Below are 25,112 nucleotides of genomic sequence, written 5' to 3' on the forward strand. Positions count from 1 at the left end.
AACTCCCATTCACAATTGCTACAAAGAGAATAAAATACCTAGGAATACAACTTACAAGGGATGTGAAGGACCTCTTCAAGGAGAACTATAAACCACTGCTCAATGAAATAAAAGAGGACACCAAAGAATGGAAGAACATTCCATGCTTATGGATAGGAAGAATCAATATATTGAAAATGGCCATACTGCCCAAGGTAATTTATAGATTCAATGCCATCCCTATCAAGCTACTCTTTCTTCACAGAATTGGGAAAAAACTACTTTAAAGTTCATATGGAACCAAAAAAGAGCCCGCATTGCCGAGACAATCGTAAGCCAAAAGAATAAAGCTGGAGGCATCATGCTACCTGACTTCAAACTATACTACAAGGTTTCAGCAACCAAAACAGCATGCTACTGGTACCAAAACAGAGATATAGACCAATGCAACAGAACAGAGGTCTCAAAAATAACACCACACATCTACAACCATCTGATCTTTGACAAACCTGACAAAAACAAGCAATGAGGAAAGGATTCCCTATTTAATAAATGGTGCTGGGAAAATTGGCTAGTCATATGCAGAAAACTGAAACTGGACCCCTTCCTTACACCTTATAGAAAAATTAACTGAAGATGGATTAAGAACTTAAACGTAAGACCTAAAATCATAAAAATCCTAGAAGAAAACCTAGGCAATACCGTTCAGGACACAGACATGGGCAAACACTTCATGACTAAAACACCAAAAACAATTGCAACAAAAACCAAAACTGACAAATGGGATCTAATTAAACTAAAGAGTTCTGCACAGCAAAAGAAACTATCATCAGAGTGAACAGGCAACCTACAGAACAGGAGAAAATGTTTGCAATCTATCCATCTGACACAGGGCTAATATCCAGAATCTACAAAGAACTTAAACAAATTTACAAGAAAAAAACAACCCCATCAAAAAGTGGGCAAAGGATATGAACAGACACTTCTCAAAAGAAGACATTTATGTGGCCAACATATGAAAAAAAAAGCTCAATCAAATCAAAACCACAATGAGATACCATCTCAGGCTAGTTGGAATGACAGCCATTAAAAAGTCAGGAAACAACAGATGCTGGAGAGGATATAGAGAAATAGGAATGCTTTTACACTGTTGGTGGGAGTGTAAATTAGTTCAACCATCATGGAAAGCAGTATGGCGATTCCTCAAGGATCTAGAACCAGAAATAGCATTTGACCCAGCAACCCCATTACTGGGTATATACCCAAATGATTATAAATCATTCTACTATAAAGACACATGCACATGTATGTTTATTGCAGCACTATTTACAATAGCAAAGACTTGGAACCAACCCAAATGCCCATCAATAATAGACTGAATAAAGAAAATGTGGCACATACACCCTATCGAATACTATGTAGCCATAAAAAAGAACGAGTTCACACCCTTTGCAGGGACATGGATGAAGCTGGAAATCATCATTTTCAGCAAACTAACACAGGAACAGAAATACAAACACCACATGTTCTCACTCATAAGTGGCAGTCAAACAATGAGAACCCATTGATATAGGGAGGGGAACATCACACACCAGGGCCTGTCGGGGGCTGGGGGGCAAGGGGAGGCATAGCATTAGGAGAAATACTAATAATGCATGTGGGGCTTAAAACCTAGATAATGGGTTGATGGGTGCAGCAAACCACCATGGCACATGTATACCTATGTAAAAAACCTTCACATTCTGCACATGTATCCCAGAACTTAAAGCATAATATATATAATTTATATAATATTTATACTTTATATATATATATAGTATAAAATAAAAGTAGTTTAGTAAAAATCTAGTCTTCAAGATTGAGATCTGTAATCTAAAATCTGAATTTAAAATATTACTGTTAGCCAATAATTTTCTCCCTTTAAAAAAATATGTATTTCCTATCTCTAACTGAACCAGACTAGACGAAATGATAAATCTGCAGCAATAAACATCCTAGCATCCGGATTGTGGTTTTTCCACTTGGTCTGTGTATGGTATGCTGCTATAACAAAATCTGTAGTTAGGTAATTTATAAAGAACAGAAATTTATTTTTTCACAGTTCTGGAACTGGGAAGTCTAAGATCAAGGCAACACGAGGTCTGGTTGTCTGGCAAGGGCTGCTTTCTGCTTTTAAGATGGCACCTCATTGCTGTTTCCTCCAAAGGGCAGGAACACTGTGTCCTCACACACATCTATTCACTTATTTATTTGTTTATTTAATGAGTGCCCTGGTAAACTTCAGTGTTGACAAATCAGTTTCTTTTCTTTTCTCCTCCTTTTTGTTTTCTTTTTTTAAGATACGGTCTCACTCTGTCAACCAGGCTGGAGAGTAATGGTACAATCATGGCCCAATGCAGCCTTGACCTTCTGGGCTCAAGCAATCCTCCCAACTCAGCCTCCAAAGTATCTGGGATTACAGGCATGTGACATCATGTCCAGCTAATTTTTTTTTTTTTTTTTTTTTAGAGACAGGGTCTGGCTATGTTGCCCAGGCTTGTCTCAAACTTGTAGGCTCAAGCAGTCCTCCCACCTCAGCATTCCAAAGTGTTGGGATTACAGGTGTGAGCCACTGCACCTGGCCTCTCTTACTATTTTTTAAGGACAAAGGCATTATTTACTCACATGGGTGCACATTGGCTTATTTTGTATAACTTTATTGAGATTTGATTCACATCCCATGCATCTTACCCATTTAAAATACGTCATTCCATATTGTTTACTGAATTACAGAAATGTGTAACCATCACTACAATCTCCTACTTTTAAAGTATCTTTTTCTAGTATTATTTCAGTGTCATCTTTTTTTATATATTAAATACATTTTGATATGTTGAAATTATTATTGATTTTGATGCTCAAATTGTTCAATTTAGCCATTGTCCCTTTCTCCCAGGCCTGGCAACCACTGATCTACCTTTTTTTGTAGTTGAGATGGAGTCACTCTCTGTCGCCCAGGCTGGAGTGCAGTGGCATGATCTCGGCTCATTGCAAGCTCCACCTCCCGGGTTCATGCCTTTCTCCTGCCTCAGCCTCCCAACTAACTGGTACTACAGGCACCCGCCACCACACCTGGCTAATTTTTTGTATTTTTAGTAGAGATGGGGTTTCATCGTGTTAGCCAGGATGGTCTCGATCTCCTGACCTTGGCCTCCCAAAGTGCTGGGATTACAGGCTTGAGCCACCTCGCCTGGCCTAATCTACTTTCTGTCTCTATGGATTGCCTATTGTGGAGATTTCATATAAATGAAATTATATACTTTGTTGCCTTTTGCATGAATTCTTTAACTTAGCATAATGTTTTCAAGGTTCATTCTGATTTGTAGCAGGTATCAGTACTTCATTCCTTTTTATGGCTAATAGTTCATTATATAAATATGCCAGATTTTATGTATCCATTAATAAGTTGTTGAATATGTGAGTTGTTTCTCTTTTTTTACTATAATGAATAATGATACTATGAACATTTGTGGGTACTTTTTTGCATGGAAACATGTTTTCAGGTGAGTATACACCTAGGACAGTAATTGCTAAGTCGTATGACAATTGTATGTTAGCCCTTTTAAGGAACTACCAAAATGTTTTGCAAAGAGATCGTACCACTCTACAGCCCCACCAGCAATATATGAGGATCCCTACACATTCTCACCAACACTTGTTACTGTCTTTTTTTTCATAGCCATCCTGGCGGATTTGGTGTGTTATCTCACTGTGGGGTTTTGTTTGTTTTGTTTTATATTTTATTGCTTCTCTGTTGTTCCTGTAGATCACTGTGGCTTTGATATGCATTTCCCTAATGGTGTTGTACATCTTCTCTTGTGCCTACTGTATATTTGTAAATGTTCTTTGTTGATTGAAAAGACTCAAATCCTTTGCTCATTTTTAATGGGGGTATTCATATTTTTATTATTGAGTTTTAAGAGTTCTAGACACAACTCCTTTATCATACATATTATTTATAAACATGTTCTCCTATCCTGTTGTTCTCTATTAACTTTCTTGTTGATATTGTTTACAGTATAAAGTTTTATAAATTCTGATGTGTTCCAAAAAAAAAAAAAAAGCAGCGTTTCTGACATCGTGATCTGTGATCTGTGATCTGTGGTCTAGCAACTTCTCAGACCACTGAGTCACATGATCTCCCTCCTCTAACAGATTTCTACTTCCATGCCAGGTGGGGCTGCTAGATTTAGCCAATAAAAATATGGGCCACCCAATTAAATTTGAATTTCAGATAACTAACTTTTTTTTAGTATAAGTACATCTTAAGCAATGTTTAAGATATATTGATACTTAAAAAGTATTCATTGTTTATCTGAAAATCAAATTTAACTGGGTTGCCTGCATTTTATTTGGCAGCTCTAACTCCAGCCCTCTAACCCAGGGACAATGAACAGCATAAGTAAAGAGAAAGAAAGCTCTGAAGTCTAAGACTTCAACACACATGTACTTTCTCTATGCAGCAATGAAAAGTAAATGGTATCTCTGGCATATCCTTCACTATGAAAAGGATTCACAAATAGATGGCCCTTGGAGGTGAAGTACTAGATGGTTCCCACCCTCTTCCTCGCCACAGGCTACCCAGTTAGTTCACTCCTTGCCCTGAAGCAAGGCAAGGCTGGGATGCGGGGTAACTCTCTGTGTGTGCATGCGTGTGCATATGCATGCTTGAGGTAGAGAAGAAAGTGTTCCAAGGCCATTTCCTACTGTATTATTTGTAGTCAGTTTTTAGAACGCTCAGCTTTCTCACCCATAAGAAAGAAAATTACCTCATAGGGCTTCTGGCATATCAAGTAAAATATTTTTGAAAGTGCTTGGTAAACCATGATACAGTAGAAAGTGCATGGGCTTTGGCATCAAATAGACCACAGAATGAATCTCAGTTCAGAGACGTATAAGCTGAGCAAGTTATTTAAATCTCTGAATGAGTTTCCTCATCTGTAAAGCAGGGATAACAACACCTACCTCCAACGTTGTTATCTGCAGAAATAATGTATAAAAAGTTTCAGGAAGTCAGGAGGCACCACAGACAGTACATGGGCCTATATGTTATGGGCTGAAGTTTTGGAACTTTGGGTAGTACAAAACTCAATCTCTTTTCTTGCTCCAGGTTATTAAGTGCCTATGACTTGATTTTAATAAGATCAGGATCTGATTCTATTCTTTTAAAAGTAATTAAAGCCAGCATAGATTTCTTTTTTTAAATTTGCCACTCAGACTGCAGGATCTGATGCCCTCATTAATGATTTCAAGAACTACTTAGAATGTATTAGAGCAGGGTGACCAGTTTAAATAATTTACAGTCTGCTTAGATTACTCTCTTATATCCAGGATGGAAAGTAGCCCACATTATCGTCTTGGAAGACCTGAGGCTGAGGGTATTTGATTTGAATAAATTAAGCAGGAAAAAAAATCTACATTAATTTGCAATGGAGTAATTGATATAGTAATATCTATTATTAATTTCCATTTGCAACTGGATTAACTATGTAAATATATACATGCCTTGCAGTGTGTCAGGATGACAGGATAGGTAGGGAAATGATTTCCGGTCCAGTCCGCCTGTACAGATTTCTTGGGAATGATGGCCTTAACTAGCAAGTTAACTACACAAAGCAATTACGTTGAGTTATGTTGAGTTACATCGAGTTACCATATTGTACAGCCATGTTTAGCCATTAATTGGCTCATCCTCCTGCATCCAGTCCTCCTGAGTAAAAGGAATTTTGAAAAGCAGATTAAGAATGTATGTGAGAGGTATATTCTTTCAGTGGAATCTACCATAAAGTGCAATCTTACAGAAAATCACACCTGACTTACGGTCCATGAATATTTTCTTTTTCAGGTTCCAATTTTGGACCACTTACCCATTTTAGTTTCTTTTTTTAATGAGTTGCCTTTCATTCAACTCGGCAGGACAACAAATGTAAACAATGTGTTCTGAACGTTCGGATGTGAAGGAATTAAAAAACAGGCAGCCACATCACCAAAACCTCAGTGAAAACTCTACAGAGAACCCGAGAGTACTCATTAGTCCTCTATGCCACTATCAAGTCATGCACATTTCAGTCTCGGCAATGCCACTATGTGACTTGAGCCATTTATTTTTTCTACTTTGAGTCTTAGAGCCTTAATCTAGAAAGTGAGAAAAGTGAAGAATTTGGGGCCTATATTAGTTTGCTGGTGATGTCCAACCAAGTACCACCGACTGGGTGGCTTAAACAACGGAAGTATGATTCCTCACCACTGCAGTGGCTACAAATCTGAGATCAAGGTGTCAGTAGGGTTGGTTTCTCCTGAGGCCTCTCTCCTTAGCTTGCAGGTGGCTGCCTTTTCCTTCTGTCTTCACATGGTCTTTTCCCTGTGTGTGTCTGTATCCTAATCTCTAATTCTAACAGGACGCCAGTCATATTGGACTAGGGCCCACCCATGTGACCTCGTTTTATCTTAATGACCTCCTGAAAAGTCCTATCTCCACATAATAGTCAAGTTTCTGAGGTACTGGGGGTTAGGATTTCAACAAAGGAAAATTTTGCAGACATAATTCAGCTCATAACAGAGTCTGACTCACCCTTCTCTCCAATATCAACTAACCTCGTGTTAGTCACTTATTGCTGATGTAAACAAAGTACCAACACATCCATTCTTACAGTTCTTGTGGTCAGAAGTCTGACATCAAGTGGGCAAGATCAAGCATTGGCGGGGCTGTGTTCTCTCTGAAGGCTCTAGGGGAGAATCTATTTCCTTGCTTTTTAGAGGCCACACGCATTTGTTGGCTCATGGCCCCTTCTTCCATCTTCAAGGCCAGTAATATGGAACTGAGTCCTTTTCACTCCGCCATCTCCGATTCTTTCTTTCAGTTCCTTCTTCTATTTACGGGGTCCCTTGTCCTTACAGTGGACTGCCTCAAAACTGTATTTGTCTCTAAGAACAGCCATACAAATTACCACAAATGGGGCAGCTTTAAACAACAGAAATGCATTCTTTCACTGTTCTAAGGCTAGAAGTTTATTTTTTAAAATTTCTTTTATAGAAGGCTAGAAGTTTAAAATCAAGGTGTTGGCAGGCCCAGGCGCTCTCTGAACACCCTAGGGGAGCATTCTTTCATGCCTCTTTCCAAGTTCTAGTGGCTGCCAGCAATTTTTGGCATTCTTTGCTTGTAGAAGCATCCCTCTAATCTATGTCTCCATCTGCACATAGAACTCTCTGTTTGCATGTGTTTCTACATCCGAATTCTCTTCTTATAGGAATATCAGTCATATTGGATTCAGGACTTAACCTAGCCCAGTATGACCTCCTCTTGCCATGTTTACATCTACGAAGGCCCTATTTTCAAATAAGGCCACATGCAGGTGGTTTCAGGTGGACACAAATCTGGAGGGAGATACTATTCAACCCAGTACAGAACCTCAATTCCATCTGCAGCCTTAATTCCCCTTAGTCATGCAATCTAATATATTCATAGGTTCCAGTGATTAGGAGATAGACATCTTGGGGGCTGGGGTGGTTGAGGGATTCTTCTGCCTACTACAAATCTGATAAATAGATCAGCACTTGCTGTATCTCCAAGAAACCTTTATATTTTGTCCAGCCTCCTATCAACAGTCCTCCTCTCACTAACCTCTGTTGTACAGTTTTGCAGTAAGAGATATAGCCATAATTAGCACCATGGGGAAATCACTCTCCTCAAGTAGACACTCATACTGTTACTGTTCAATGTATGAAACTGATCACCAATCCATGATTCCTTAATGGTCTTTTTCTGTTTCTCTCCTGCTTCTCTCCTACTGCTCTATGACACTGCTTCTCTCCTGCTGCTTCTCTCCTTCTGCTTCTCTCCTGCTGCACTGTGACACTCTTCACTCACCACCTCCATTTTTTTCCTCCCAAGACAAAGTCTTGCTCTGTCACCCAGGCTGGAGTGCAGTGGTACAATCTTGGCTCACCACAATCTCCGCCTCCCAAGTTCAAGCAATTCTTGTTCCTCAGTCTCCTAAGTAGCTGAGACTATAGGCGCCCACCACCATGCCCAGCTAATTTGGGTATTTTTAGTAGAGACGGGGTTTCACCATGTTGGCCAGGCTGGTCTCGAACTCCTGACCTCAAGTGATCCACCCTCCTTGGCCCCCAAAGTGCTGGGACTACAGGCATGAGCCACTGCGCCCAGTCAACACCTCCATTTTTGACATGGCAGAAGCTTTACTTTAGTCAGTTCCCTGTGCATAGAATTTCTTTTTATTCCCACTTAAACTATTCTAATCGATCATGCAAAAACCATATATTTCAACTTTTTCTCCTTTAAACTTGTCCTAAGTAGGTAGTAGATAACCTAATTCTGACACACAATCCATGCGTTCATTATCCATAGAAGCTGCCAGAAAATTGCTGCAACTTCTTTGACAGTCTTCTCATTGACAGTTAGAGTCTATATCCCTTCCCCTTGAATCTGAGTGGCTGTATGATTGCTTTGATTAGCAGAGTCATATGGAGGTGATCCGTGTGAGCCTCATGAGGCTCAGTCATAAAAGGGTATGTCACTTCTGCCTGACTGAGTTGGAATGCTCTTTCTCATGAGGGCCTCTCTCAAAACATTCCCTCTTGGGCCTGAGTTCCATGCTTTGAGAAGTCCATATACAGAGGTCACATGTAGCTGATTAAGTCTCAGAGTCCCAGCTAAACTCATCTTCAGCCATCCCAGGGCAGGGGCCAGACATGTGAGTGAAAAGGTCTTAGAAGTGGATCCTCCAGACCCCAGCTATGTGGGTCTTCCCAACAGAGGTTGTGAAGAAAATCTCCTTATTCAATATTTGATTTCTAAAAATGGCTTCCTTGGTCCGCTTCTGAGGAAGTCTCACTAACTTCTATAAAGATGCATTTTCTTTCTTTGTGGATAAATTTCAACTCGTTATGCTGAGTGAGAAAAGTCAAACTTAAAAGGGTACATACATATGCCATGTGTGATTCCATCAATATGACATTTTAGAGCTGGCACATTTACTCTATGAGAATAGAAATCTGATCAGTGGTTGCTTGGAGAGGTGTTTGTGATTATCTGAGAAGGGTCACAAAGGTGATAAGGAGTTGGAAATGCCTATATCTTGATAAGGATGTGTTTTAGTCCATTTTCTGTTGCTTATAATAGAACATCTGAAACTGAGTAATTTATAAAGAAAAGGAATTTCTTACAGTCATGAAAGCTGAGAAGTATGAGGTCAAGGAGCCACATCTAGTAGGAGCCTCCTTGGTGGTGTGGACTCTCTGAAGTCCTGAGGTGGTGCAGGGTATCACCGAGCAGTGGGGCTGAGCATGCTAACATGCTAGCCCAGGTCTCTCTTCTTCTTACAAAGCCATGAGTCCCACTCCCATAATGACCCATTAATCCATTAATACATGAATAGCTTGATCCATTCATGAGGGCAGAGCTCTGATGATTCAATCATCTCTTAAAGACCCCACCTCTCAATACTGCCACATTAGGGATTACGTTTCCAACACATGAAATTTGGTGGACTTATTCAAACTATAGCAGGCTGTACATTACATGGCGGGGGGGTGCTCTACATTTTTTAAATGGATCAAATTATATTTTTTAAATCAGCATATTTCAGTATATAAATTATCCTTCAATTTTAACCACTAAAAAGTATGTAATAGCCTGAAGTCTTAAGTATATAAAATATAAATGATTAACTTTTATAAAAATACAGTTAGCTTGTAAAGAGTTGGGAGTTTACACGGTTCCTTCTGTTAGCACTGTGCCTCTTGGATTATCAATGAAAACTATGATTTACTGAGATAATTAATAGCTAAGAAATACAAATATTACCCTTTAAAATGTTTAAAATACGTCACTTTGCTTTTCAATCACAAATATAATTCCTGTTCATTGTATAAATGTTAAAAAACATAAAACAACTTAAAAGCAAAAAAAATGTGATCTCAGTCACAGCCTTTGGGATAAGCAAATGTCTATGTTTTATTAATATCAGTCCAGAAAATTGCAGGTGCAAATATTAGTGCAACGATACCACTACCTTCTTGCTATGTGCATACGTGTGAGTAGGGGGCGTGTATAGTCAAAGGTGTGTACATCAGCACAGCTCCGCAGCCCCGAGAATGCTGCCTAATTGGGAAACTAATTTCACTCCATCCCACTGTGATCTCTACTTCAAGGGCACTGATGATCATTTTATTATTTGGAATCTGACCCAATGAGTCTTAACTGAACTTCACATTTACCCAACAATTTAGGTTGATAGGTTTTTGTGTCATCCGTTCCTCTTCCACACAAGAAAAATAAAAACATTAAGCTACAATTTTAAGCATCTGGGAGATGAGAGTAAGGGTTGGGAATGACCTCATTGTATCTGGATGACTTCTCACACATTTCCTGTTAGTTCACCACATTAGCTACTCAATTCAACACTACTGTGCCTTAGCCAAGTTAATGTTGCATTGATCTTGATTTATGCGTCCTAATGGTCATTTATGCAGATCATTCAGATAAGAAAGAAAACAATAATTAGTGAGCCCAGACACAAATATTTGATTTTCTAAAATTTTATAATTTACCTTACTGTAAGGCAGTAGCAACACCCTGCCTTAATGCCTGCCTGGTTTCTAAATACACACTCTGATATGAAAAACACTGGGTCTGCAATGTTAATACAAAATAGATGTGAGTGAACAGGGATGCTGCTGTGAGAACACTGATGATGGAAATAAAAATTACTATTATAATAAGATGTCACCCATGGTTAACAGGTTAATAAAACACATATCTTCATTTCAAATTGCATAAAGGCAGAACTTATTTGGATTCTTCCTCAGAATACTGGCAAACAGAGAGTGGGAAACAACATACTGATTTTTAAACTGCCCTTTTTATGTGTAGTTCAGCTTCCATAAAATCCCTCTAAAATGTGCTAGATCTAACTGATCCCTCGTCTCCTGTGAAAAGACCAATCCTTTACACAAAGACTGCTCAGATTTCTTATTTGTAAAGTGCACTAGTAACACCTGCCCCATAGGATTGTGCTTAGAGCACATTAATGAATACAATTCATTCATAAAGTCTTCGTTGAGCCCCTCTATATGCGTGTACTGTTCTCAGTTCTGAAGGCGTCGTGGTGAGCATGGCAGATAAGAGGCCATCTACATTCTAGAAAGGGTGGATCAGTGAGGAATGTGGTTGTGAGTACATCAATGTGCTCTAAAAACCACTCTGCCTAAACTTTACATTCACATATACCCAGGGCCACAGGAAAGAAAGCACTTGTGTTGACTTTGCACCGCTCCTGTTGGGTAACACCGCTTTGCAGTCTGTCCCTCCTAGGTCCTTCACAACCAATGAATGCCTCCCTCCTTTGTGGCTCAGGTTAAATTTCATATTTGCCTAAGAAAAACACAGAATCTTGGGAAACTTTAGCCTATTACAGACGCTAAGGAGGAACAGTCTATCTGCTTCTTATTTCTGTTAAAACACACACAAACTGCAGTGTGGGCAGACAATGTTACCTTGGTGATTTCCTTCCCTCTGTTCTCAGCTAAAATTGTGCAAGGCTAATATGAGCACCTGAGTTCTACAAGAGAGGACACAATTTAGACAGGGAAGCTATCAGAGAGCAGGGGAAGGAATGGGGCCTTCCACAGGCTGAATGCTAACCAGATTAAAATGTGTGCAAGGAAATTACACTTACACATTTTAATCTGAGGCGACTGAGCTGGTGCACATTCTCTTAGCTGAAAGGAATGGCGGAAATGAGCTCATTTGAGTAGTGTGGGGACAGTGGCCTCACTCTTGCCTTCCCGCGCCATCCCCTTACGTTGCACAGTATCCTGCAGAGTGATCATTTTTCTCCCTCGTGGAAATAAGGGTTGCTTAAAAGGGCCAGAAGGTACAGCTGATTCCAAGTGAAGCTGACTCAGACTGATGGAGGAAAATGAAGAGTAAATGCAATTTCATTTCAGGTTTCTGAAAGCTATTTACAAATGAGAGCAAAAAACACCATAGAAATCATGAGCAATGCAGTATGCAGTGTCCCCAAATAGATGATTAAGATGGAATGGATTCACTTAGTAACACCAACTGAATATTCAGGGACTGTCAGGGAGCCAGCCTGGAGGAGCTGAGATGCTGCCAAGCCGAGCGGGCCTGTGTGCCCTGGGAGAGGAGGGGTCTCTCTGCCTCTCCTCTTGGGTAGTTAGTGGTGATGTTGGGCTCCCAGCTTTGAAGCTTCCTAATTCAGGCTTTGATTTGGAGGCTCTGCACTAGCCCCTAAAGGCATGAGCCTCTGCATTCCAGAAATCTGATGTCGCCCAGGCACAGTTGTGTAGGGGTTTTTCTTTTGTGAACCTTCCCTGAGCAATCTGGCTGCTATACCCGGGAGGTAGGGGAGCTTTTCTATACCTGTCTTCTCTATGATTATGTGAAGGCTCCTAAATCCAAAGGATTTCATCTACCCAGTAACAGCCACCAACCCGCTTCCTTCTACTGTTCAACTTATTACTGTGCTTCCTTAACGCTGAGATGCACATGATTTTCCACTTTAAAACTCTGAAATTGAGGTAGATCTTACAACTGATCTCGCCAACTGATACCTTGCAATCTATATTGTGGTATTTCTTTCCCACTCTTTTTCTCTAAACAGGGGCGATTGAATAAATACAGTATCCTGGTCAGGAAAAAATGAAACTCTGCCTCCAGCCTCTAAAGGCCACAAAGAATGAAATTGACAGAAGTGAGTAGGAAGAGAGTGTCCAGGGCTCAACCCTGATCGTTCTGGGTCAACTAGCCAAGACAAGTGGAGGTCAAGGAGATGGGGCCCTCAGACCTCTAACGGATGATCCATGCTGGCTCTGCCAATCTGTGACCACATGGTAATTGTCTTAGAATAAGGGAATCACCCACATTTGTCCCTGATCTTTGTATTGGTTTGTTTTAGCTTCAGCCATCATAGCTATACTAAAAGAAAAAGGGTCTTTCTCTACACAAGAGTGGTGACAGGAGCACTTCCCGTGTTTACCTTTTAATGTCGCTTTTAAAGATATGCCCCCAGATGTCTAAAATGCAAATTCTTCCTGCTGTATAATGTGCCTGAAGCACTGGGTTTGCCATGTGCCCCCCAAAGGAGCCCAACATCCACATGCCCACCTCCCCATCGGCCCAGCAACGTCTGTGTCCTTCCGCCCCTTCTTTCAGGGTTCTGTTAAGTGATTAAAGCCACTTGGAGAAATACATTTAGGCAAAAAGGTTAATGGATCATAATATCCGCTTTACTGGGGTATTCGTATTTTAAAGGATTCTTTGAGAAGCACAGCATCTTAATTAAATAATTGACTTTGAATTGAAGGATTTTTCAGGATGCAAGGAAGGATACTTAGGGCAAGAAGGATTTCAAGTACTCATCGAATCCTATCATGTGGGCACCCACACACTCTGCCTGAGCCCAAAGGGTCTGGGCATCAAGAAATTTAAAAAGCTACTTCTTTGCTCCTGGCATTTTCATCACATTGGGGATCCTAATAAGAGAAGAGTAAAACAAAAAAAAGAAAGAAAGAAAGAAACCAGTTTCATTTGCAAATTAGTTGTTAATGAACACTTTAGTCTTCTTTCACGATGACACAGGCTGAGGGTATTTACTCAATCTAAGTTCTCCTCAGCTTAATGGGAGTATTTGACTAGTCTCTGTAACAGATTCATCAAAACAAACATTTATTCTGCTACTACATGAGAGACACTCTGACAGCAACTGGGAGAGATTAAGGAATGTATAAGACACGGTCACTGCTTTTCAAGGCCTCACTATCTAGCTGGAGAGAAAAACTCATATGAGCCAGACGGAGAGCTAAATGACAGACTGAACACAATGACACACGGATGACACAATGGAAATGAATCAGCAAATGCAGGGTTGAGTATTTCGGGAGAAACAGTTTGCATAAAAAGCCCTTGGATGAACTGAATCTGAAGGATGGTATTTGGGTGACCTGTTATCTTTATTCTCCTGGCACCTTCATCTTCTTTGGAGAATTTTCCTCTTTCCATTCCATCTGCTTGTGCAGGCAGTGAGTCCCACATGGTATGACACCTGATTCGGCTTAGAGCAGTCAGGATTCTTCACCCCTCTGACATAAAGAATGGCTCCAAGTAAACACATGACTCAACCTGGGCCAATTGGAGCCCTTCCCTGCATTGACTGATTCACACACAGGGAGGAGCTGTCCTCTTCTCTTGGGATCTCTAAACTGGGGGCTGCGAAGATGTGATTGTTAAATGACATTCCTTTCTCATGGAGAAAGCTTCCCTACACAGTGAAGCTAAAATTCAGGAGAAAACAGAAACGAGAGAAGAAACAGGGATGTTCCTGACATCTTTTGGGCACTTACAGGTAGGTCCACCTTCTAGTTTTATAAGCCAATCAATCCCCTCCACATCTTATTCTTTAGACACTTCTATCCACCTTACTTCTGGTGTCAGTTGTCTTCATGTTAGTCCACTTGATGTGTTCCCAAAGAATCACTAGTGTTTGGTTCTTTTTGTTTCCAGTCTTTCATCTCTGTGTTTAATTTTGTGTAGTTTCTATCGTTATATATTCAAACTCACTGATCTTTTCTTCTGCAGTGTTTAATCTGCAAGAATCCCATCAAATTTTCTTTTCAGATATTACTTTTTTAATATTCAGAAGTTCTATTTGAATCTTTTAAAAATATACATATCCCTTTTCTCCTCTCAACATGTTTGTGTTTTTCCCTATACCTTGAATATATGGAGCATATTTATAGTAGCTATTTTTAAATCCTTGTGTGGTAATAATATCATATCTGAAATTTCCAGGTCTGTTTCTTTTGAATGAACTTTTTTTCTGATTATAAATCATATTTTCCTACTTCTTTACATGCCTGGTAATTTTTTGTAAGTGGTAAATCTTGTACATTTAATATTGTTGGACTTTGGCATAGAGCTAATTTACTTGGGATCAAGTTTGATTCTTTCAACACTTTCTTTTAAGCCTTGGTAGGGCAAGTCTAGAGTAGCCTTTTGTTTAGGGCTAATTTAGCCCAATTATTCAGGCAACATCTTCCTAAGTAGTCTGCCTGATGCTCTGTACATTATGAATCCTGTGTGAATTCTAGGAATTCTTCTGTCTACTGCTTTCTCTCCCAGCCTCATAGAGTCCTATACCTGTATTTGTACTTGATATTCAGCCTCACAGAGCCCTGTACCTGCACTTGATATTCAGCCCCATAAACGAAAAACTTCAGCTGAATTAAATTTAAAATGGTTTAATTGAGCAATGAGCAATTCGCGAATTGGGCAGCCTCCTGAGCCACAGCAGCCTCAGAGAATCCCGTGCAGCCATGTGGTGAAAGAAGATTTATGGACAGAAAAAGGAAAGTGACCTATAGAAAATGGAAGTGAGGGACAGAAACAGCCGGATTGGCTACAGCTCCACATTTGCCTTATTTGAACATGATTTGAACAGTTAGCTACATGTGATTGGTCAAAACTTGGTGATTGGCACAAGGGTAGGGTACAGTCTGTTGACATCTCCACTGGTGATAGTTCAGTGTACAGAGAAACGTTTAAGCCAAACTTAAAATATGTAAGGAGGCAGCTTTAGGCTAAGCTTGATTTAAAAAGGCAAAGATTCCAGAGAACTCTGAAGACTTCCAGAGCATGTCCTCTCTCTTTCTCTGTGTATATGTGTGTGTAGCTTTCTCCGCTCTAGGATTCTGTAAATACTGAAAATTCTAGCTGCCTGAATTCTGAAGTCTACCTCCTAGACTCAGTAAGATCACTGGGCTTTGTTTGGGTTCCTACCCTGTACTATGCATGGAAACTGCCTTCGAACCTGGACAATTACAGGACTCAGTACCTTTCCTTCCCTTCTCTTGGAGTCACAGTCCTGTGCTACCTCTTGTTCAATGTTTGAAAGTTGTTATGTTCTATATTTTGTTTGGTTTTCTAGTTGGGTATGGTGGAAGGCAAATCTCAGGGCACTTAATCTTTCATGGATAAAATCAGAACTCCCGAACTCTAACTTTTTAAGTACTTTTCATCAAAATTTTTTTCTTCAGAAACAATCTATAATTTATACTTAGAAAAAAATAAGATTGTGCCCAGATATTAACTAGTTTATGCTTATCCCACCCGATTCCTTATTAATATGCCACATCTCCCCACTTTCCTACTTGAACTGATCTCAGGAGCCTCAAGTTATGAAACTTGGTTCATCTGTCAAATGGGGATAATAAAAGTATTCACAGCTTGTGGTCAAGATCAAATGAGATAAGTTACATAAAGCCTGGAATATAATGATTGTTCTGCAAAGGGCAACTACTAGTACTACTGAATGAATCACAGAAAGTGGAAATACTGATTTAGTTGAGTGAGACGGCAAGATTAGCGGGTCCATTTCCCTAAAAATAAACACAGACAATAACACACAAACACATTTTCAGCATAGTTTCATTTGGTGACAACTTTCAGTCCAACAGACCTTGTTAACTTCTTTACAAAAGTTCCTCAAGAGTTCAAAGGTTCACTGAAAATGTATACCATGCAGTATTTTACGTTCTGTAAATCAGATTTTAAAATAATAATTAAAACTAAATATGAGTTGCATAATTGTTATTGAAAAATGATGCTATAAATGCAACTAGTTCTGGTCATCTGAGTCCTAGGGATGTCGGAGTCTCAGAAGAGAGAGCATGGCAGGAAGGAATGGTTAGGTTGGTCTTGAAATTGAATGATAAGTTACAAAATTTGCACATCTCCTAAATCCTGAAAACAGAAGTAATAAAACTTGGTGTCTGTCTTTCATAAATATTAAAATGAATTAATTATCTGTGGAACATTTTGTTCTGGATTTTGATTTCAAGATACCATGGCTCTCATTTTAAAATAGCATTCCCATCAGATATTTGTATTGCTGGATCACTATTCCTCACTCAGGAAATGATCAGTCTCTTAAATATTCAGGCCTTTTTATTCCTTTACAGAGCAAAGATTTACTAAGTATCTGTATACTCCAGATACCCTGCTCAGTTCTTTCACATGCTAGATTATTTACATTGTTTTCTTACAACATAGATAATCATTGCCATTTTATAGTTAAGGAAATTGGGGCCAAGAGAGGGGTTAGGCTTTACATAAAATCACACAGCTAGTAAGTAAAATGTCTACAGAAATAGGACTGAGCTATTTATCCTCAAGGAACCCTTTCCTTTAGTTTTAAAAAATCTATTAAAAAATGAGGATGATGCCTCAGTCTCAAAAAGACCATGAAAACACTGGCTATAGTGGCAGATGGATGCCTTTACCAACTGTAAGAGAAATGGGAATAATGCTGCCAGTCCCCGGTGAGCTGAGATCAGTGAATTCACCCGGCATCTGATCCCAGGAAGATGACCTCAGGGGTCATCTTCAGGGTTGCTTCTTCAAGAAGACTTCCAAAATTTGTCCCAATGTCTAAGGAATTAAAATGTGCTTTAAAGAAAGGGTACAATTGAAGCATTTTACTTCCTATTTTGCTTCTGTCTATTTGCTCAGGAATTCTCCATAGAGGCGTGAACAAAGAATTTACTACAGGGTTTATATATTCATGCAAATAACATTATTTCTCTAGAAGACTACACTCTTTGTTCTTTCAGATGCTGGAACATTTCTGTTTTCTCTTCTACTTTGTTTAAAAGGATTTTGAGGCAAATACATGGCAGCAAACATTCTGAGGCTTCCCAAGCTCTTTCATATACACTGAGTAAGAAAAAACTGTGCTCCTGAACTTGGGTTCCCTGTTGCTTCCAGCAGGTGTAGGATTTGCCACTGCCAGAGACAAAATAGCTGCGCAGCATGAGTTCCTGCCAGAGAGATATACATTCTGCCTTTGGCCAAAGTGCTTTGAATTCACTGGGTGCTTTATGATCAGCTTTTCTGATTCTACAACTGTAAATTGTGATTTCATCAGCTTTTGTTTTGTTTTGTTTTGTTTTCCCTTCTGATTTAGTTGAGGGGAAGACTCTTTTATCCCCCTTGATATGGCTTAGCATAATGGTTTTTGGTACATTGAGGAAGTCTGAAGTAATAGCTGAAAAGATTTCAGGTGTTGATGCCATCAGGGTGTTCTGAGAGGAACTGATGAGGGAGCAGGGAGCCTGGAAATAGCCCTCCACTGAAATCATCCCCCAGGACTGCCCCTTGGTTGCCTGAGCTGTGTTGGAGTGGAAGATCCCATTATGTGGAGGAATCCCTGTATCTGGAGGGATTCTCTGGAGGTAGATCTGTGACCAAAACCACTCAAAGTAGAAACACACAACTTTATGCCTTCTTTCTCTATTTGTCTTAGTCCATCTGTGCTGTTTTAGCAAAATATCAGAAACTAGGTAATTGATAAAGAACAAAAATGTATTTCTCACGGTTCTGGAGGCTGGGAAATCCAAGATCAAGGTGCCAGCAGGTTTTGTGTCTGGCGAGGGTCCAGTCTCTGCTTCCAATATGGTACCTGAACGCTGTGTCCTCGCCTGGTGGAAGGTAAAAGAGCAAAGATGGGAGAATGTTGTGTCCTCACATGAAGGAACAGCAGGAGAGCAAAGAAGGTCCTACACAAGTTCCCTCCAGACTTTTTATAATGCACTAATCCATTCATGACGGCAGATGCCTCATGACTTAATCACCTCCCAAGTGGCCTCATCTCTTAATACCACCACAGTGGGGATTAAGTTTCAGCATGAATTTTGAAAAGGACACATTCAAACCATAGCACTATTGTAGGAAGTCAGCAAATACATTTTTATAAAATAAGAGCACATTTTTCTTTATCCTTTATAAATTCTGATTCTGCCTGTGCCATGATAAATGATGCCACTGATATCCTCATGGACTCCCATGGACTCACTTAGCCCACAGACATCCTCTTTCTATGGTAGACTCTGGAGGCTGTGCTACATTAAGGAAATAGCCCATTGCTTTTTCTGTATGTAGAGTGCAAGCGCCTTTCCTGAACCACTATTGAATGAACATGAATGTTCCTCTTACCACTCTAGCCACTCCTTTTCAGTCTCCTTTGCTGGTTCAGCCCCATCTCTCTGACCTCTAAATACAGGAGTTCTCCTGGGCTCAGTCTTTGGCCTTGTTTTCTTCTCTATCTACACTCATTGCATTGTTGACCTGATCCATCCTCAGGGCTCTGAAGACCACTTAAATAGTGATGCTTCACAGATTAGTATCTTTAGGAGGAAGCTTTTTCATGAACATCAGACTGATCATGTTCAATTGCTCACATCTCCACTTGGATGTTTAACACCCAAACCCTAACAGGTACAAAGCTAAGTTCCTGATATTTTTCCCAACCGTTGCTCCTGTAATCCTCTGCATCTCAGTAAAAGTCACACATGTTCTTCTAGATGCTCAGGTCAAAAGTAGTTAAGACTGACACTATCTTTCTCGCACACCCCACATATTATAAGCCATCAGAAAATCCTGACAACTTAGTCTTCAAGATGTATCCACAGCCTGAACACTTCTTACCAGCTCTACTGCTCCCACCTTAGTCAAGCAACCATCATCTCTCGCTTGAATAAGCATACAGCCTCTTAGGTTATCTCCATTTTTGTCTATGTTGTTTGTCCAAAACATAGCAACAAGAGCAATCTTATTAAAAGGTCAACTAAATCATGCCACTCCTTAGCTCAAAATCTTCTGATGGCTTCTGATCTCATTCAGAGTAACATCCAAAGCCCTTTCCATGAGCTAGAGGGTCCTACACGATCTGCTCTCTTTTCTCCCCATTGCACTTCTGACCTTTTCCCCTACTACTCCTGTTACTCTCTCTATCTCCCTCTCCCTCTGTTCCAGTCCATTAACCTGTCCTGCTCACTATTTCCACTTCAGAGTCATTGCACTTGTCTTTCTCTCTGCCTGCAATGCTCTTCCCCACATATCATAATGGCTCCAAGTCCTTGCCCCAAGACTTTATTCACATGTCACCTCACATGGAAATAAAGACCAACCAAATTAGAACAGGCCACACCTATTTACTCAGAGCTTGCTAGAGCAATGAGATTAGCCACCATCAACTTTGAGTTCTTCCATTTTGGCAGGAACTCAAAGGCAGGCAGAGAAGTGGGAAAGCTTAGTAGTGGAAAAAAGGGAAGGCTTTCCATATACCCTGATTGGAGGCTGTTGGTGTGGGGAAGCTGTAGGCAGGCTAACTAGAAGTGGGGCTTCCTATGGGATTGGTTAGAGATGCATGTTTGGCTTTCTCTGATTTGTCCTACGTTGGAAGGGGGGAAAAATCAGGAAAACTGTCAGTTATTAATCAAGTCCTAGCCATTTGGGGATGATTATTACAGGGGTTATTGTTCAGCTTCCTGGATTGTTATCAAAGATAGTAGTCTGACTTCTTATACCTCTGACTCATAGGTTGCAGGCAAGCTTCCTGGGCTGTTTATTGTAGATGTAGATACTGGCGTTGTTTTTCTGGGCAGCTTGCTGCAGGTTGTGGCCCTGAGTTCTACTTTTTTATGTGGTCTGACCATTGTCCATCTGTATATTCAGTCTTTTACTTCTCAGGGAGGCATTCTCTGACAAGCTCACCTAAAATGCCAACTCTCCCCCACTCCCTTCCTTTGCATTTCTCCTTAATAGTAGTCACTATATACCTCATATTTTTCTTATTTATCTTATTTATTGTATGCCTCTCCTACTAGAATATAAACTACTTGAGAAAGGGAATTGGGGTTCTTTTAAAAATTATTGTATTCTAATACCTAGACCAGGTCTATCTGGCCCATTATAGAAAGTCAATGACTACTGCTGAATAAAGCAATGAAATATTTATTAAGAATCTATTATTAAGGAGGAATTACACTAGTTAATAATTTTACCATGGAGAAATCTGACAGTCACCATGTTAACCAAGTGATCAAGATTAATGTTACCAGAAATGAGTCATATTGATATCATGTATTCATTGGTATTAAGTGATGAGATCACCACATGTTTTCTGTGGTTTTCTTCCCCCAAACCCACAGCTACAATCTAATTATAAGAAAAACATTAAACAAATCCACATTGTGGCACTTTCTGCAAAATACCTAGCCAGTCCGTCCAGTACTCTTCAGAGGTGTCAAAGTCATGGAAGACAAGAAAAGACAGAGAAAGTATCACAGACTGGAGAAGACAATTAAATGCAATGTGGTGTCCTGGGTTAGATTTTGTAAACGAAAAACGACACAGTTTTTCCATGGAACACTGATGAAGTCCAAACAAAATCTATGTAATATTGGTTAATAACATATTGTTGGTTAATAATATATTATACTAGTGTTAATTTCTTACTGTTGATCACTGTGTCATGGTTATGTAAGATATGAACATCAGGAAAAGCTGAAAGAATGGTATATAGAAACTGTACTACTTTTACAATATTCTATAAATCTAAAATTATTTCAGAATGAAAGATTTTTTTAATTAAAAATATTTGAATGAGAGAAAAAGGAGTTACATTAGGAACTGGTGGGGGTATTTCAACTCCATAGAACCATTCCAAATGCATTTATTAAACATCACAATGCACTGAGCATTGTTGAAAATGCTAGTCATGAAATACCAAATAAAATTAAGGGCCTGACTTACGGTCAGGTAGGAAGAAGGCCACTATATGCTAAAACTGCAATGATTGGCAACTGGGAAAGAAAAGGCAGAGGCAGAGAGTTTAATTGTATGGAGACAGTTGGGTACAGGTAGGGTCAGTATCAGGAGAGCCTTCTTAAAGAAGGTTCAATCTTTGGGCTGATTCATAAGAGATGAGTGTTTACTTCACGAGGAGGAGCTTGATTGGATGAAGGGAGTTGGAAGAGCATGGGGGACAGTACAGCAGCCCAGAGGTAGGCAAGACAGCTTCACCCAGGAAGCATATAAAAGCGAGTGCAGAATACCTCTGACACAGCAATGCCCTCTACCAAGCTGCACTGATTTCTCAAGAGATATTTTCTCTGTTTGCTACACAACTTTAAAATTGATGGTTTAGTCTTTTTTAAATTTTGAATTAAACCAATATACTTGGATCTCATCTTTAAAGATGACATGTGTCTAAAAGAATTCCAATTACTCTTAAATTTTGAAGTGTTTGTTCATAATTTAAAACTAGCTCATAGTTTAAAACCTTATTGTGTTCAGATGGTATTTAATCTTTTGAACGACATTACTGAGGGACTATTTAGGAAACTTTCCAATGCCGAGAGAGTGAAGTGATATATTTTCTCGAATGGCATTTTTGAATGTGTGGAGTGATTATAAATTCTGCTGGTTTGTGGTCCCTGGAGCCACTGAAATCTGGTCTGAAGTGTACTGTAAGTATATATTTTCATTTTTTTGTATAATGTCATATTGAGACATCCTGAAAAACCTTTCTGGCTGAGGAAGACTGCCCTTCTTGGGACCAGCCAATTTATAAAGATAACAAATAACCTAGCCAGGAGTATGTCTTTGATATGCAAACTAATCAATCTAGAACCATACCTACTCTATCTGGTTTACCCACCCCAGGAGGCAATATTCCTCTGAGTTGATCATCCCAGAGCCAGGTGCCAGGCACCCACAGACCACCGCTATAGCTCAAAGCCCACCAGAACAACCAGTTATTCAAATGAGCCAATCCTAGACTGTTTGCCCTGCCACAACTTGCATTTCTTTCAGAAACTACACACTGTGCCCTATACCTTCAGAAACTACAAACTGTGGCCTATACCTTCCCCCTTGCTCCTATTTTCTGCATCCTGAGCACAATGGTGTTTTTCCCTTGTGGCTGTGTCTGGTGCATGCTGTGCCTCTTGTTTAGAGGGGAACTGCATTGAAAACCTTCTTTCAATGGAATTAGACTCACCATGCTGTCACTCAGTCACTTTAATACTCTAAGACCTGGGCCCAATAAGTAGAGATCATTTATAAATCTCAATTGGATACAGACAACATTTTAACCAACTGAGTTTAATTCTGTTCATTGTTTTTGATTGTTATGGAATGCCAATTGATGCAACGAGAGTAGGCAATTATATCCCTAGTGATCACAACTGTGAGACGAGTGAGTTGAGTTAACTCCCGCCTGGTTTGAGACAGGTCAGGTGAGCCATCACCTAAAAGGAGAGTGAAATGCTGGCCACAAGATATATGGATCCTTTCTAGACCTGGGTAGGGGCAGTGTGGGGAAGGAGAGACACTTGTACCAAGTGTCACAGAAGCCCTTCCTCTCCTGCTGCTTCATAGATGGGAAATGTTCTGTCGGTTTGTGCACTACTGATTTGTATACAAGGAGGTCCCCTAATAGTATCAGAACTTCCTGTTTCCTTTGGCTGGAGCATTTGGGGCAATAAAGAACAATTCTTGTGACAAGAATGGAAGGCCACAAGAATTTCTGCTTCTATAGCCTGGTGATTTATTTGCTTTTTTTCTCCTTTGTATATCTGAGTCATCTGATCTCTGAGGATTAAAAAGGACATGGGGGCTGGTCATGGTGGCTCGTGCTTATAATCCCAGCACTTTGGAAAGCCAAGCTGGGTGGATGCCTTGAGCCTCTGACTTTGAGACCAGCCTGGGCAACATGGTGAAACCCCATCTCTACTAAAAATACAGAGAATCTGCTGGGTGTGATAGGGCATGCCTGTAGTCCCAGCTACTTGGGAGGCTAAGGTGGGAGGATCACCTGAGCCTGGGAAGTCAAGGCTGCCATGAGCCGTGATTGCACCACTGCACTCTAGCCTGGGCAACAGGAGTGAGACCCTGCACCCCTGCCCTCCAAAAAAGAAAGAAATATAAAAGGACCTGGGGAGGTCTTAACTTGTACCTGTATGCATTATTTCATCCCACATTAATTTATATCCTTCATCAATATCCCAAGTGCTGCAATGATGGCTATAAATGATAAAGAAAGCAAAAAAAAGCCCCTATTGACCTAGAATTTTCTGTAAGTGTCCAGCTAGATTATTATAAATTATGTATCTTTTCATCATTGGCCTTTTCCTTTGATATTTTACTGAAAATTGGCCTGAGACTTCAAATCATTTTGTACTGGTTTGAAAAAAAAAAGTCAAGTAATTAGTTGCAGTTTACCATCTACAACTGCCATCCCCACTCAAAACAATTCCTCCTGCCCCACAGCCACTCCAATGGACAATGTCTTTCTGTTGGACCAGATGAGTTCTGAAATCCAATCTAGTGTAGCCATTGATTCATTTGGATAAAGACAGGATTGAGAAACAGTAAAACTCCTGATTAGTGGAAAATTGTTTATAAACATATCAGTGCTTTATTGTATTTGTTTAACAGTGGCATACTTAGCATTTTTACAGATTTCTTGAAGTGCAATCAACAAAGAGTAGACTGCACACATTTAAAGTATACGATTTGATAAGTTTGATATATATATATATATATACACACACACACCTGTAATCCACCACCTCCAGAGTTCCCTTATTCCTCTTTATAATCCCCGCCTCCCACCCTTTTCCACCCACTCCTAACCCCAGGCAATAACTGACCTGTGTTCTGTAACTATAGTTTAATTTGCATTCTCTAGAATTTCATTTACATAGAATATACGCAGCATCTGCTCTTTTCTGATGACTTCTTTTAGCGTAAGTATTTGGAAATTAATCCAGGTTGTTTTGTGTATCAGTGCTTCATTCCAACAGTATCCCAGCATACAGATATATCACAATTTGTTTCTGTTCTGTTTCTATAGTATTGTTTGATTCATTGCTTTAGGAAAAGGGCCAGAATTGAAGTAACTCAAGTTCTGTTTATTTATTTGCATCTTCATAATCCTCATCCTACTACTGTTTATGTAGAACACGTGGTTTAAATGTAGGGACACTAATAAATACAGTGGTTGTACCAAAGCAAGCATAAAAGATTCAGAGCCATTCTAGGTTAACATGTGTCACTGAGGCTGCAAGGTAAAGACTCTCTGTAAAATAGGAGTTCTCCCAATTAACTTCCACATAGAACACAAGGTTTATTTAAGGCTAAAAAATAAAATGAGCTAATTTGAAGTGTGTCTGTGTGTGTGTGTGTGTGTGTGTGTGTACACACA

The 25,112-nt window shown here is 39.8% G+C and overlaps 1 protein-coding gene across 5 annotated transcripts in view; it reads right to left on the reverse strand.

Moving 5' to 3' along the window:
- Positions 1-25,112, reverse strand: part of LOC105486013 (replication factor C subunit 3) — a 701,449-nt gene that overhangs the window by 486,595 nt on the left and 189,742 nt on the right. For 4 of the 5 annotated variants that reach the window (XR_011615047.1, XR_011615048.1, XR_011615049.1 and 1 more), the window contains exon 8: positions 18,436-18,540. Coding sequence is in view for 2 of the 5 variants with exons in the window: in XM_071081652.1 (XP_070937753.1) it covers positions 18,462-18,540 (79 nt within the window). In the remaining 3 variants the exon portion in view is untranslated. Of the gene's footprint in view, positions 1-14,369; positions 18,541-25,112 lie in introns of those variants that run through there. The other variant, XM_071081651.1, reaches the window with a different exon arrangement.

The sequence above is a fragment of the Macaca nemestrina genome, chromosome 16 (assembly GCF_043159975.1).
Source record: "Macaca nemestrina isolate mMacNem1 chromosome 16, mMacNem.hap1, whole genome shotgun sequence".
Classification (NCBI taxonomy): Eukaryota; Metazoa; Chordata; class Mammalia; order Primates; family Cercopithecidae; genus Macaca; species Macaca nemestrina.